This window comes from Portunus trituberculatus, chromosome 43 (assembly GCF_017591435.1).
Source record: "Portunus trituberculatus isolate SZX2019 chromosome 43, ASM1759143v1, whole genome shotgun sequence".
Lineage (NCBI taxonomy): Eukaryota > Metazoa > Arthropoda > Malacostraca > Decapoda > Portunidae > Portunus > Portunus trituberculatus.
The window spans coordinates 17,181,590-17,196,689 of NC_059297.1; the positions used below are offsets into that span (position 1 = coordinate 17,181,590).

The 15,100-nt window shown below is 43.2% G+C and overlaps 3 protein-coding genes across 4 annotated transcripts in view; 1 reads left to right on the forward strand and 2 right to left on the reverse strand.

The window, feature by feature from the left end:
* LOC123517955 overlaps positions 1-10,684 on the reverse strand; it is a 29,516-nt gene extending 18,832 nt beyond the window's left edge. The window contains exons 1-16 of the mRNA XM_045278436.1: positions 10,565-10,684; positions 9,362-9,546; positions 8,814-9,038; positions 8,298-8,441; positions 7,404-7,560; positions 6,783-6,994; positions 6,408-6,528; positions 5,873-6,003; positions 5,439-5,570; positions 4,688-4,805; positions 4,219-4,390; positions 3,710-3,858; positions 3,390-3,574; positions 3,159-3,264; positions 2,213-2,344; positions 472-641 (exon numbers count right to left, since the gene is read on the reverse strand). Coding sequence (XP_045134371.1) covers positions 472-641; positions 2,213-2,344; positions 3,159-3,264; positions 3,390-3,574; positions 3,710-3,858; positions 4,219-4,390; positions 4,688-4,805; positions 5,439-5,570; positions 5,873-6,003; positions 6,408-6,528; positions 6,783-6,994; positions 7,404-7,560; positions 8,298-8,441; positions 8,814-9,038; positions 9,362-9,546; positions 10,565-10,661 — 2,436 coding nt within the window. The 5' untranslated portion in view covers positions 10,662-10,684. The remainder of the gene's footprint in view (positions 1-471; positions 642-2,212; positions 2,345-3,158; positions 3,265-3,389; positions 3,575-3,709; positions 3,859-4,218; positions 4,391-4,687; positions 4,806-5,438; positions 5,571-5,872; positions 6,004-6,407; positions 6,529-6,782; positions 6,995-7,403; positions 7,561-8,297; positions 8,442-8,813; positions 9,039-9,361; positions 9,547-10,564) is intronic.
* LOC123517958 (gamma-tubulin complex component 4-like) overlaps positions 1-15,100 on the forward strand; it is a 153,945-nt gene that overhangs the window by 70,712 nt on the left and 68,133 nt on the right. The window contains exon 1 of one of the 2 annotated variants that reach the window (XM_045278447.1): positions 9,436-9,550. The exons of the other annotated variant lie outside the window; for it this stretch is intronic. The gene's annotated coding sequence lies outside the window, so the exon portion shown is untranslated. Of the gene's footprint in view, positions 1-9,435; positions 9,551-15,100 lie in introns of those variants that run through there. 2 annotated transcript variants of the gene reach the window in all.
* LOC123517990 overlaps positions 10,661-15,100 on the reverse strand; it is a 34,291-nt gene continuing 29,851 nt past the window's right edge. Inside the window, exons 7-8 of the mRNA XM_045278492.1 lie at positions 10,804-10,958; positions 10,661-10,694 (exon numbers count right to left, since the gene is read on the reverse strand). Coding sequence (XP_045134427.1) covers positions 10,661-10,694; positions 10,804-10,958 — 189 coding nt within the window. The remainder of the gene's footprint in view (positions 10,695-10,803; positions 10,959-15,100) is intronic.

The following is a 15,100-nucleotide window of genomic DNA, read 5'->3' on the forward strand; positions in this document are numbered from 1 at the left end:
AGAGTGTGTGTGTGTGTGTGTGTGTGTGTGTGTGTGTGTGTATGTGTAATTCTAATTCACTGTTTGATCTGCTGCAGTCTCTGACGAGACAGCCAGACGTTACCCTACGGAACGAGCTCAGAGCTCATTATTTCCGATCTTGGGATAGGTCTGAGACCAGGCACACACCACACACCGGGATAACAAGGTCACAACTTCTCGATTTACATCCCGTACCTACTCACTGCTAGGTGAACAGGGGCTACACGTGAAAGGAGACACACCCAAATATCTCCACCAGGCCGGGGAATCGAACCCCGGCCCTCTGGCAGCGCTCTAACCACTGAGCTACCGGGCCGTGTGTGTGTGTGTGTGTGTGTGTGTGTGTGTGTGTGTGTGTGTGTGTGTGTCTGTCTGTCTGTCTGTCTGTCTGTATGTATGTATGTATGTATGTATGTATGTATGCATGCTTGCATGCACGTCTATTCTCACCGACGTGATCGCGGAGCCCACGGTGAGATCCTGAGTGAGGACGCTGGTCGTGCCAGAGCTGTCCAGTGTTACTGTGAGTGTGTCAGTGCCCGCCACCACGCCCTTCACCATCACACCCACCACTATGGAATTGTCGTCCACGATGACGTCAGTAACATAGGTGCTGTTTCCTTTTGGTAGAGAAAGGGAGGGCATTAAGGAGGGATGGGAAGCACCGTCTCGCTGCGATGGCTGCCCTAGCGATGAAATGATGTTCCAATGTTTCATTAAGAGACGCCTGGTAGTTTTAGTAGAGAACCTGTTCAGTTCAGTTATAACAGTAGGTGATTTATATATACTCGTAGTGTAACAAATATGTTGATATGTTGGATGACACGGCCAGATTTTATTTTTATTCATTTATCAACTGACAAGTAATTCCTTCCTACATTGCTGGAAAAGTTGTTGTTTTTTCACCATCACCGACTGCTTTTGAATATTTTCCTTCATATTATAATTTTTTTTATTATTTCTATAGTCTAGATATGACGAAATTAGAAACGATTTTTTTGATCGTACAAACAACTTTTTAGATTGCGTATTACATTAAGACAGAATAGTGTTTGTACACTGTCATGCAATACGCTTGAAAATTTGAGCCGAAACTGTGGCAGTACGCGGCACTGATATTAACGAGACATGCAAATATTAGTGCACCTTTTTACCATGAAATTTTGAGAAATCTTGGAACACTCTAAAACAAACTAATTTGTTTTATTTTCGCCTTGCTTGTTTTGAACTTTCATTTTTAGTGTATGAGAGACACCGACCAAGGACAACAAAACTGTTAGAACAAAAATTGGAATCCACTTAAAATCTCCCTCTTGAAAGATCTCAAGTCATAAAAGAAGGGAGTTTCAGAGTTTACTATAGGGAAGAGGACAAGTGGTTAACTCTTGCATTAGAGAAGTAGACAGAATAGCGGTGAGAGAAGAAAATTTTCTGCAGTGAGGCCGCGGTAGGAAGGGATTCATGCAGGTAGCAAGATCAGCAGAAGAGCAATTAACATGAAAATAACAGTAGAAGATAGCAAGAGATGCAACACTGCGCCGATGAGAGAGAAGCTTAAGACAATCAGTTAGAGGGTTGATATATCAAAAAAAAAAAAAAAAAACTTGATTCTACCCTGTCTAAAAAAAAAAAAAAAAAAAAAAAAAAAAAGTGGTATGAGTGGAAACCCTTCTTGCATGTGAAGCATACTCCATACGTGGCCGTATAAGGTCCCTGTACAAAGTTAGCATCTAGACGGGAGGGGGGGAGGAGAGAAAAACTAGTGGAGATGACTCAAAACGCTTAACTTCATAGTGGCTATTTTAACTAGATTGTTATTGTGCCAGTTGCTCTAAGTTGTGGTGGATAGCAAGTTTACCTGAATAGTCAGTGAATGGAGAAAGTGAGGCCAGAGAAAGTAGGAGGGAACAGAAAAGGGGCTACTGTCAATTGTCTCAGACACTTGTGTTTCGCTAAAGAGAGGATACAAAGTATAGTTTATACGTTTGCATAATATGAGACAATTGTTACAGCTTTGCTCTGAAAGAAAGTCAGACTGTCAGGCGTCTCACAGCCTTGATACATATTTGGCAGCTTTCTTATAGTAATCTAGAGCTCTGCCAGCGGTTCCGTCTACGTATAACGATCTATTGATAATAGTGTGTACTGCACTGGCTAAACAGTCGTACCTTTTGGCATTCCCGCCACTCACCGAGGTTCTTGAGCACACCGAGATCTAGTGTGGCACTGAGGCTCCAGTCACTGTCGTGTGTAACACTAATAGTTGGATATAGCTCGCCCTCGTTGTCATAAGGATTCTTATCCAGGCACGGGAAGTTGTTACCTGTGAGGGAGGAATGAGAAAGATGTAAAGTAATTAGTGTGCAGTTGTGTAGGCGTTTACTTTTTTTCATAGATAATAATGTAAAAGAACAATGTTTCATTGCTCCTAACGTATCATGAAACTAGCCGTGTGAAATTTTGAAAAATAACTAATTGCAAGATTTGAGGTATATCTTTGTTACCAATCACATTTCATTTAGGAATAGAAGCATCTTCCTTTGTTCTTTAAAACTTAGCCATCTAGATGACTGACATGGGTGTTAGTGTATATGCTTAAGATGTACTGAATGTTAGAACCTGCATCCACATACAGGGAACATTAGCATAGTTTTTAGCTTCCACATCAGCATCCGTATCTGCAATTTTGATAAATTAAATGACCGCATCCACATCTGTGATTAACTAAATTTCCACATTCGAATCTACACAACACACGAAAAGCAATGTTATACATTACATACTGGAGTACAGAGCTTGCAAGTTCAAGAAAGTTTATAAATTTACTTGATTGTCTATTATAAAATTACACTTTATATTAACTTATTTTGACATTTACACAGAACAGATGTGTCAAAAGTTTTACGGAAAGGCAGGAGATGAAAAACTTTTACATGTAAATATATAAAAGTACGTCTGTGTAAACTGAAGAGAGAGAGAGAGAGAGAGAGAGAGAGAGAGAGAGAGAGAGAGAGAGAGAGAGAGAGAGAGAGAGAGAGAGAGAGAGAGACTGTGTGTGTGTGTGTGTGTGTTGTGTGTGTGTGTGTGTGTGTTCGTGTGTGTGTGCGTGCGTGCGTGTATGCCACCGCCCTACTCACCCGCATGGATGACCATGATGCGGCACAGACCGAGGACGTCCGGGTTGCTCACCTTGGCAGTGATCTTGTACAACATCACGCTCTCGGGCTTCAACCTTAGCAGCACCTGCAGCAAACCATACCTGTGTAAGAAGGATACCCACACACACACACACACACACACACACACACACACACACACACACACACACACACACACACACACACACACACACACACACACACACACACCTCAATAAAGTGCGGTACACCAAGTTCTATGTCGATGGTCGGCACGCTGCCAGAGAGAATGCCGTAGTGTAAGATGGCAGTGGTATCATAAGCGGGTGGCCCTGCATCCAACTGTGCTAAATCCCATCCCGTCCAGATGAGTTGGTCGTCCATGTTCACGCCTATACTTAAATTGTAGGCCCCGGCTGACGGAGGAGGTAGAGAAAATTAGCTTGCAACATTATAGCCACCAAGTAGCTGCAAATCATTTTATCGCTTATTTGCTCATGCACATGGGCAAATATCTGAACAGACAAACAAATTAACATTACTTTACGCACCTAGAAAGTTTGACTGTCCTAGCGGCATGTCGAAATACAGCTCGATGGCCGCCTCGTAGTCGGCGTCTGTAGTATCACTGGTTCTCACGGTGCCGCAGGCGGGACCCAACGTTATCTTACCAGTGTCCACAAAGGGTCGTCCCAGTAGCCTGTATAAAGAAGTGAACCATCCGTGGGTGTCACTGACTATTTGGTATGTGACTACAGCGTCTTTCACCATACCACACCACACAGCTTTCCTCACCTGCCCCACTGTCCCACCCTGGGCGTGAGACAGTCTACCTTTGACACCCACCTGTACATCCTTTTATTTTTTTTGTCTTTCTTTTTTATCTCTTGGAAATTAGCAGCACCTCCCTATATTACATCAAAATATCTATGAAGTGTAAAAGAACGCACATTGTCAACATTACATCTTTTAATCAGGTACATCCTGGTATGATACGGAAAACCTTACCATAATATACTACCACTATAGATCCCGCCTCGCAGGACTGCGTCACACTCACGAGTCAATCAGCTGCACGCCGTTGTTATTAATGGTATACTGATGGCCTGCCAGGCACGGCACTCCCTTCCCCGCGCTGACCAACTTGCCTCCACAGGTCCGAGCGCCCCATGCCGTTTCATCCACATTTCCGACACCCTCTATAACCAGGTTACTATAAGGTGTTCCCCCAGCTGAAAAAAAAGAACAGGACAGAGTTAGAGAGAGACATTAAGTTTGGCCATGTCGTTGTGTTAGTTATTTTGCTTTGTTCTCTTTCCTGACTAGACTCAAGCTGTTTCTTCATTATGCCATGCATGAAGACTGTGCTTGCCCTTATAATGGAAAGATGAAGGCATCAGACAAAAAAATATTCAGAAAGGTTAGCGTAACACACACACACACACACACACACACACACACACACACACACACACACACACACACACACACACACACACACACACACACACACACACACACACACTCACCCGGAAAGGAGAGTTTCACCAGTAGGCCCATCTGCGAGCCGTCGTACCAAATGTCGCTTTGGGGCGTTATAAGATCCATCCAGGCATTTAAGTCTGTGTTTCCAGTGGAGGGTGTAATCTGTCAAGCGAAGAGACCACTGACCTCACGACCATGTTTTGAAACATTTCTGTGCCGCATCTTCCCTATTTTTAAAGCGTTTGATATTATGAAAAATGCCTGGTTAAACATTTCTATGGCATTGGAAAATAGTCGTGGTGAGTTCTGAATATGGGCCTTTCTACTTTGTACTTAGAAGAGGCTTAGGTACACAGAGTAGTGGATTGCACCACGTGTATATGGTGGAGGTGGGGTGAGAGTTGAGATTATACGTTTATATATAAGAGAATATATTTGCGCAAAATCACTAAAATATTGTGTTTGCAGAAATGTGGAGTAGTAACAATGTTAGTCTTCACAACAGAACAAGTGATGAAGGAGATTATAAGTAAAGGCATTACACTTCGTTCTGGTGAGTAAAATATGTAGAATAAAGAGATAATCAGATTTTTATAAACTGTTGAGTGGTTGAAAGAAGATGTGCACCCAAGATTAATATATCATGTATTATGTAATGCAAAACGTTGCAAACAAAATTGCATCAAAATGCTGAATGAACAAGAATTAAAGCCACACGAGAAAACTGCCCATTAGTAATCCCAAGAGAACAATCTGAAGGAAAAAAGTGATATGAACGTAGGTTAAGTGACTTACGGTACTGGCAGAGAGAGCTGCTTCACTGAGGGGCGTCCCTGCTGTGGGACATGAAATGGAAATGGCAGCTGAGGATACGTCGGCCTTGACAGAGAATTCAAACTCCACGGAGTCAGCACTTGCGTTGAGAACCTGGATGCAGTGAAAAATTGAAAGAGAGAGAGAGAGAGAGAGAGAGAGAGAGAGAGAGAGAGATAACAATATTTCTTTTTTTATTTATGACTTTTCTAAGCTCGTTATTTTCTTTTTGTTATCTTTTTTGAAAATTTGCATTTATTTACAACGTGACCACACACACACACACACACACACACACACACACACACACACACACACACACACACACACACACACACACACACACACACACACACACACACACACACACACACACACACACACACACACACACACACACACACACACACACTCACCTTTCCCGTAGAGTTGAAGAAGAGAGTAAAGGTGACTGAATTGTCTGCTGTGAAGTCCAAGTATTGGCTCAGCACGGGAACAAATGCGATGTTGGCCCCAACCTTCCCATACCCGATGCCGCACACCTTGTCTGTACGGGAAGAGGCGCTAGAAGTTGCCACACATAAGGCCTGTGAGGCAAGAATCTATTATGTGTCCTCCACCATGGCTCTCTTCAGCATCATTCTGCTCTTGTGTGAATCATCACGCTATGCAAAGATGGCGTCTTACATCACACACTGCATCACCGCCACAATCACCACAATTCAACACTAGTCTATATTTTTTTGCGTCACACCACACAACAGACGCGGCACAGTAAACAACACCTCCATGCTTGCAAAACACAACACTATTATGTACAACTTACGCACACGCCTCTCACTAAATCACAGTTGACCACTATATTCCTTGCGTATAAAGATTCCCAGTAGCATAACTATCCACCATCATCAATGCCACAGTCACTACCACAACCACCATCACCATACTCACTTCCGCCGTCGTCTGTTAGTGTGCAGGTGACTTCCACGTTTGCCCCGCTGTCCATCGTGAAGGTGGCGGTCCAGGTAACTGTCTGGCCTTCCTCCACAGTAGTTGGAGTGATTGCTGTAACCTAGAGAAATGGAAGTACGTGAGAGAGAGAGAGAGAGAGAGAGAGAGAGAGAGAGAGAGAGAGAGAGAGAGAGAGAGAGAGAGAGAGAGAGAGAGAGAGAGAGAGAGAGAGAGAGAGAGAGAGAGAGAGAGAGATGGACAGAGAGAGAGAGAGAGAGAGAGAGAGAGAGAGAGAGAGAGAGAGAGAGAGAGAGAGAGAGAGAGAGAGAGAGAGAGAGAGAGAGACTAGTAGAATGGAACAAATCGTGGACTTACAGAGCTCCAAGATCCTGCCAAAGACGCTACTGGCGGTGACACTCCTGCCGTGACGGTGAGGGTGGCAGTGTTTGTGTATATGGAGGTAGTCCCCACGACAAACCCTATATCTATGTCCACTGTGGTACCCTCCACGGCGTTCATGGCGTATACAGTGAAGAAGAACTGGATTTGGAAGTCAGCATTGTCGTGGTAATCTGTGCTGGTTAACGCTGCCGTGAGAGAAAAATAGTAGTGTTAATATTGTCACTCTTTTGCCACGCTTACTGTTATGACCTGTTTTCTTTTACATAATTTCGGTTCTTATTACGCCATCTAGCATGGCAGTTATCTTGAAAACGTCCCCCATTCCTTACACACACACACACACACACACACACACACACACACACACACACACACACACACACACGTTGCCATTTAGGCATTGAAGTTTGATTTACAGCCATTCTTCTCTCTCTCTCTCTCTCTCTCTCTCTCTCTCTCTCTCTCTCTCTCTCTCTCTCTCTCTCTCTCTCTCTCTCTCTCTCTCTCTCCATTGTTATTCCTCGCCTTCAGTCAGTCCTACACACACCACCTTCCTTTCCTCCAATCCCCCCTTCCCCTCGCTCAGCTACCTACGATAAGTTAGACCAGTAGTGCGTAGATGAATGATGTATTCGCCCATGTAGTTTGTGATGTTGGTGATGGACGGATAGTAAGTAGTTTTCGAGGCTCCTGAACAGCCAAAATTAGAGCCCATGATAATGACGCCGATGTTGGAGATGGTGAAATCGTCCTGTGGAAGCAGACAGAAGAGTAAAGTATCATCGTATACGTCATATCTTGCAATGATGAATATATAAAAGTTAAAGGCATAAGTTGTAATAAGAAGTTTGCAGTATGAATGATAGTGTACAACGAAAAAAAAATAGCTTAAATAAAGGACAGTAGAAAAAGTGGTTTGGAATAAGAATGGTAAGAGGAGCAGCAGATAACTCCAGAAAAGAAAAGAGAAACAAACTTTACTTTTAATTTGCATGATCTGAAATTTGCAGTTAAGGACGCGTTATTATCATATATTCGCTGTGTTATCTTTAAGTAGTAGATTATAGTAAGTGCGCGTCGCTAGTTTGATAAGGGCATTCATAGTGACCTGTAGTGAGTCGACCAAAGAAGTGTATTCGTAGCATGTTGTAGAAGTTTCGTTCCCATCGTGCATGAACATTATTAACAGAATTAGCTGATTTTGTTACCAAACTGTAGTCGTCGTTTTATCGCTTAAATTTAACAGGCTGTTGTACAAATAAATGAGGACCTTCAAGGGTACTTATGGTAGTTTAAGAAGGAACCTGGGTCAGTGATAAAAAGAAAAATTGTAAGAAAACAAAGTAATAATAATAATAATAATAATAATAATAATATCTGCAGCCTTTTGAATAGTACCGAGGAGAAAGAGAACAAAGCGATGAAGAATACGACCTAGTATCGCTGGATTTGTTCACCTACTAGCCTGCACTATTCTCACCGACTTACATAACTTGGGCTGGAGATGAAGGCCTGGAATAGAACGTCAGTGAAGGGGTGGTACAAGTAGGTGTCGAGCACGAAGGTGGCGCCGCTATACTGTGCTATGGTGGTGGCCGGAGTCAGTAGGGTGGTTTTGGGTGTGTAGGCATCCTGGTAATGGGAAATTGGGGGTAGTAATATCTCTCTCTCTCTCTCTCTCTCTCTCTCTCTCTCTCTCTCTCTCTCTCTCTCTCTCTCAATCTAAACTTTTGATCATGTCAGTTTCATGTTACTATATATTGTTTTGCCGTGATGGTAGGAAATATATCTACCAAAGCTATAATCATTCTAACTTCAGGAAAACAAGTGAATATAATCTAAATTCCCTCTCTCTCTCTCTCTCTCTCTCTCTCTCTCTCTCTCTCTCTCTCTCTCTCTCTCTCTCTCTCTCTCTCTCTCTCTCTCTCTCTCTCTCTCTCTCTCTCTCTCTCTCTCTCTCTCTCTCTCTCTCTCTCTCTCTCTCTCTCTCTCTCTCTCTCTCACCTCTATCATGCTGTAGACGAACTTGTCCGTGCCTACATACACGAAGTTATCGTTGTCATACTGCGCTCCCACGGTAATGATAGCGTCCTCGTTGTTGTACAGGGGGTTGAGGATGAGCATGACCGAGAAGTTTATGATGATAGTGCTGTCAGTGAAGTTCGTGTGGACATTACTGTACGTGTCCGTGTTCAGAATCTTGCCGAAATCGACGTTAGCTCTGTTGTTCTGCGTTGGAGATTTTTCTTTTAACTGTTTGATTGACTGACTGGTTGAGTGATTGATTGGCTGACTGATTAACAAAGTGACTGATTAGTTGGTTCCTTAATAATTGCATCGATTAGTTACTAAAACATCTCTCTCTCTCTCTCTCTCTCTCTCTCTCTCTCTCTCTCTCTCTCTCTCTCTCTCTCTCTCTCTCTCTCTCTCTCTCTCTCTCTCTCTCTCTCTCTCTCTCTCTCTCTCTCTCTCTCTCTCTCTCTCTCTCTCTCTCTCTCTCTCTCTCTCTCTCTCTCTCTCTCTCTCTCTCTCTCTCTCTCTCTCTCTCTCACCACATGGTTGTAGTCGTCTCCTGGTATCATCGTCGTGGTGACCAGGTCAGGAGTAAGAGGTGCCCCGCCCTCCGTGGTGATTTTTGAGCCGATGCTGATCACCTGGAGGTCGCACAGGGCGAAGGCGGTGTAGCCGGAGATGGGATCCATGCCAAACAACTCCACCACCAGTTGCATTGCCGTGGCTTAGTAAGTATATGTCAAGTATTCTTAGTCGATTTTCGCTCTACCTCCACTTTTAAAGCCTTTAAATGCAATGGTTGCTTCTATAGGCTCAATAAAGAATTTGGGCTAAGTCTAAAGTATGAGTTTGAAAATACAGTGACGGCAACAGGAAGAGAGAGTTTTGTTAAAATTTTCTAGTCTATATTTATATTTGTTTATTTATTTATATTTTTTCTGTTTTTTTCATGTCATAGATCTCTACGTTTACTCAGATAACAAAAATCTATATTACGTGTAGCAACCATAGGGTTATCAGGTGCTAATAGAAGTTATTAAGTGTTTCAATTATTTCAGTTTTTATAGTGACGGGTAAACAAAGAAATTTGGCTATTAATACAGGAGAAAACATCGCTTTCTAATGGAGGTTAGTGGGTTTTCGATTCTTGTTAATTTATTTAACTTATAGCGGTAATTCCACTAGGATCTGTATTTTCAGTGGGGAAGATAATGTATCTTCCCCACTGAATGTGGTTGAATCTTTTATAAGTAATTTTTGTTATTTAGTAATAATGCAACAAGATTTCTGAAATATAAATAGTATGGGAGTGGAATGTTTGTGGAAACCCGACTAAAGAGAGTTTACAGTGTCTTATAGGTAGAACCCCAAGAAACAAGAGATGTAGAATTAGAGATAAGATCTTCAGTCGGTCAGTAGTGTAAAACGATAGGCATCGTTCCTTTAAGCAGCTGCTCTTCTGATTAATTCCAAGTATTCTGCCGTGCAGTATTAAATTACCAACCAGAGTATCTCAGTGTGCACCCTAACCCAAATTAGATTGTTTATAGAGATAGGAGTAGCAGTGTTTGTGGTAGTTGTAGTAGTGGTAGTGGTAGAAGTAGTAGTAGTAGTAGTAGTAGTAGTAGTAGTAGTAGTAGTAGTAGTAGTAGTAGTAGTAGTAGTAGTAGTAGCAGCAGCAGCAGCAGCAGCAGCAGCAGCAGCAGCAGCAGCAGCAGTGGTAGTGATGTTGACCTACTTACTAATTTTAGGCAGCAGTATGGTGACCTCGTACTCCATCGTAATACCGGGTTTTGCTGTCGAGTCCGCCAACTCGGTGTTTCTGGTTATGTTGATCATTAGGTTAGAGAAGTCATTTTCGTCTGCCACAGCCTACGGAGGAGAGAGTGTCAGTTATGATGATTTCGAGCATAGAGGTGACGTGTGATATGTGATGAAAGATGACAGTGTAGGAAAGCACGCAAGCCCTTCTCCACCTAACATTATACTCACGTATCGTTTCCTCCTATCAAGGCTCTTTAGGTAGTCAGTGTCGTAGTTGCCCTCAAATGTGTCATAGAAAAAGAACTGCGAGGTGTTGAAAGCGTCGGCCTTCCACTCTTCAGTGTCCTCTTCCTGTACTGTGACGGTTGAGACCTGCAAAGGAAGACGGTACTGAGTGGGTGTCACAATGTGACTGTGGATTGTGGGGCTTGTACTGTATGTTTATAGATGGCAGGTGATGGTAGTGATTAAGTAATAGTAATAGTAGTAGTAGTATCTTATCATTGTTGTTTTTCCCTACATGAAAATCAAAGGGAACATTATATATATATATATATATATATATATATATATATATATATATATATATATATATATATATATATATATATATATATATATATATATATATATATATATATATATATATATATATATATATATATATATATATATATATATATATATATATATATATATATATATATATATATATATATATATATATATATATATATATATATATATATATATATATATATATATATATATATATTATTATTATTACGCTGAGCGATATAATTTCTTTTATTTTGTTTAGTTAGCTTCATAGTCGCCGCCCGGCTGGCGAGAGAGAGAGAGAGAGAGAGAGAGAGAGAGAGAGAGAGAGAGAGAGAGAGAGAGAGAGAAAATGGGAGTGCTGTGACGTCATCCCTCCCTCCCTGAGCCGAGCGCAGGGTGGCCGGGAAAAGCGAAAGCGACGCCAACCTCCTTTGTTTTTTCAGTGCACTGAGAGACCTTAAGAAGAGTAGTCACCGACGCTGTGTAATAGATTTAATTGTAATTATTCCGTGCACTCCTGTGAAGTGTGTCTGGAGGGCCACTCACAGTAAGGGTGAGGTCTGGGAGAGTGTGTAGACCTTGAGGCGAGATGTTGCTGTGCTTGGAGAGCGCAGTGCAGTGCTTCCATTTTAGGGTAAAATACCCTAAACTAGGATAATTGGATCCTTCTTAGGGTAGTGTTTAGGGTAATGCATAAACTAGGGTAATTTTAGGGTAATCTGCCGTCCTATGGATAGGTGTGCTTGGAATGGTGCCAATCTGGTGGCAGGCTGGTTCTCTTTCATGTTCGATTCATGTACATAATCATCCCCGTGACTTGTATCATCCCTTCACCCCCCCCCCCCCACCCCATCCCCTTTCTCCCCAGTCTCCACTCACCCGTCTACTACGCGTACACGTTTTGGACCTTCGGATGGTTAGATCACAGTTCACACACAGAGTCAGTCACTTGCGAGGACGAGTCCACACAGAGCAGCCGCAGTAGTGGCTGTAGTGTGTAGTCCTGTGTGTGTGTTTGGGGGTGATGGGGGGGCAATATTTAAACTTATGTATGATAAGAGTGTATTAATCAACAATTAATGGGCAACTTCGACAATCTAGGGTAAAACACTCGAATCAAGGGTAAAATCGACAAAACTCTAGGGTAAGATTTCATTAACTCATGGAAGCACTGGCGCAGTGAGCAGTTAGTAAGTTCTGTAGTGAGCAGGCTGCAGAGACAAGTAGCCGCCATTACGTGTGCCACGACTTTTGGCGGCTTTCATGAGCCTTGTGAGAGACAGGATGTCCCCAGGGGTTCGTGGTTATGGGAACTGCTGTTATCTATGCCCAATAGGGGCTGGGAGAGATTGCTGCCTGGTAGTGGGCAGTACTCAGTGTTGTGAATTCCGTGTAGCGGGATCAAGTACTGCGCCTCTGTGGATTGCCAGGGAAGGAGATTAGGGAGTCGTAGTGTTGTTGTAGTGAGAGGACCTAACGTCCTTACGTAGTATGTGGTATAGGAGGAAAATACCCTCCAGTAGTAAGTAGAAGTAGTAGTGGTGGTATTGGAGGTGCGAGGCAGCTCCCTTGTTCCCCCATAGTGCGTGGGAGGGGAGCCACGTGAGTTGAGGCCCAGTAAGGTTGGCGGGGCAGTCTCCCCACTCCTGTGTTGAGTTAGTTCTGACCTGAGGTACTCGTGTCTGTTATCGTCTGCCACGTCCAGGAGACGTGTGTAGTGTGTTTCGCCGAGGCTGAGGGCCTCATAGAATATTGTGGGCCGTAGTGTGCTGTGTTAGCAGCCTTGGTGGTGTGGGGCCGGCTGAAGAGAAGTGTGCCGGTGTATGTGAAAGCGGCTGACGAGGAAGTGGGCTAGTGCGCAGTACCGCGGCGGGCCAGATATTACGCTGCTTGTAGTGAGTGTGTTTTTTTTTTTTTTTTTTTTACGTATGGAAGAGGGCCAGCCAAGGGCAAAAAAAAGAAAGTTAGAAAAAGGCCCACTTGAGCGCTGGCTCTCCAAAGAGTAGAAAAAGTGCCAAAACCGTCAGCCAGAATTAGGGGAGCAAATGCCTCGATACCTCCCTCTTAAAAGAAGACAAGTTGTAGGAATTTGGAAATACAGATGCAGGGAGGGAGTTCCAGAGTTTACCAGTGAAAGGGATGAATGATTGAGCGTACTGGTTAACTCTTGCATTAGAGAGTTGGACAGAATAGGGATGAGAGGAAGAAGAAAGCCTTGTGCAGCGTGGCCGCAGGAGGAGGGGAGGCATGCAGTTAGCAAGATCAGTAGAACAGTTACCATGAAAATAGCGATAAAATATAGAAAGGGATGCAACATTTCGGCGGTGAGAAAGAGACTGAAGACAGTTAGTCAGAGGAGGGGAGTTGATGAGACGAAGAGCTTTCGATTCCACCCTATCAAGCAAAGCTGTGTGACTGGAACCCCCAAACATGCGAAGAGTACTCCATACAGGGACGGATAAGGCCCTTATACAGAGTAAGCAGTTGGAGGGCGAGAAAACTGTCGGAGACGCCTCAGAACACCTAACTTCATAGAAGCTGTTTTAGCAAGAGATGAGATGTGAAGTTTCCAGTTAAGATTATGAGCAAAGGACAGACCGAGGATATTCATTGTGGAAGAGGAGACAGTTGAGTGTCATTGAAGAAGAGGGATAGTTGTCTGGAAGGTTGTGTCGAGTTGATAGATGGAGGAATTGAGTTTTGAGGCATTGAAAACTACTAGATTTTCTCTGCCCCAATCGGAAATTTTAGAAAGATCGGAAGTCAGGCGTTCCGTGGCGTCCCCGCGTGATCTGTTAATTTCCTGAAGGGTTGGACGTCTCTGAAAGAACGTGGAAAGATGTAGGGTGGTATCATCAGCGTAGGAGTGGATAGGGCAAGAAGTTTGGTTAAGAAGGTCATTAATGAATAATAGAAAGAGAGTGGGTGACAGGACAGAACCCTGAGGAACACCACTATTAATAGGTTTAGGAGAAGAACAGTAGCCGTCTACCACAGCAGCAATAGAGCGGTCGGAAAGGAAACTTGAGATAAAGTTGCAGAGAGAAGGATAGAAGCCGTAAGAGGGCAGTTTTGAAATCAAAGCTTTATGCCAGACTCTATCAAAAGCTTTTGATATGTCTAACGCAACAGCAAAAGTTTCACCGAAATCTCTAAAAGAGGATGACCAAGACTCAGTAAGGAAAGCCAGAAGATCACCAGTAGAGCGACCTTGACGGAAGCCATACTGGCGATCAGACAGAAGATTGTGAAGTGACAGATGTTTGAGAATCTTCCTATTCAGGATAGATTCAAAAACTTTAGACAAGCAAGAGATTAAAGCTATAGGACGGTAGTTTGAGGGTTAGAACGGTCACCCTTTTAGGAACAGGCTGAATGTAGGCGAACTTCCAGCAGGAAGGAAAGGTAGAAGTCGATAGACAAAGTTGGAAGAGTTTGGCCAGGCAAGGTGCAAGCACAGAAGCACAGTTTTTGAGAACAATAGGAGGGACCCCATCAGGTCCATAAGCCTTCCGAGGGTTTAGGCCAGCAAGGGCATGGAAAACATCATTACGAAGAATTTTGATTGTAGACATGAAATAGTCAGAGGGAGGAGGAGAGGGAGGACAAGCCCAGAATCGTCCAAGGTGGAGTTGTGAGCAAAGGTTTGAGAAAAGAGTTCAGCTTTAGAGACAGAAGAGATGGCAGTGGTGCCATCAGGATGAAATAAAGGAGGAAAGATGAAGAAGTGAAGTTATTTGAGATGTTTTTGGCTAGATGCCAGAAGTCACGAGGAGAGTTTGAGTTTGAAAGATTTTGACATTTCCTATTTATGAAAGAGTGTTTGGCAAGTTGAAGAACAGACTTGGCATGATTCCGGGCAGAGATATAAAGTGCATGAGATTCAGGAGATGGAAGGCTCAAGTACCTTTTGTGGGCAACCTCTCTATCATGTATAGCACGAGAACAGGCTG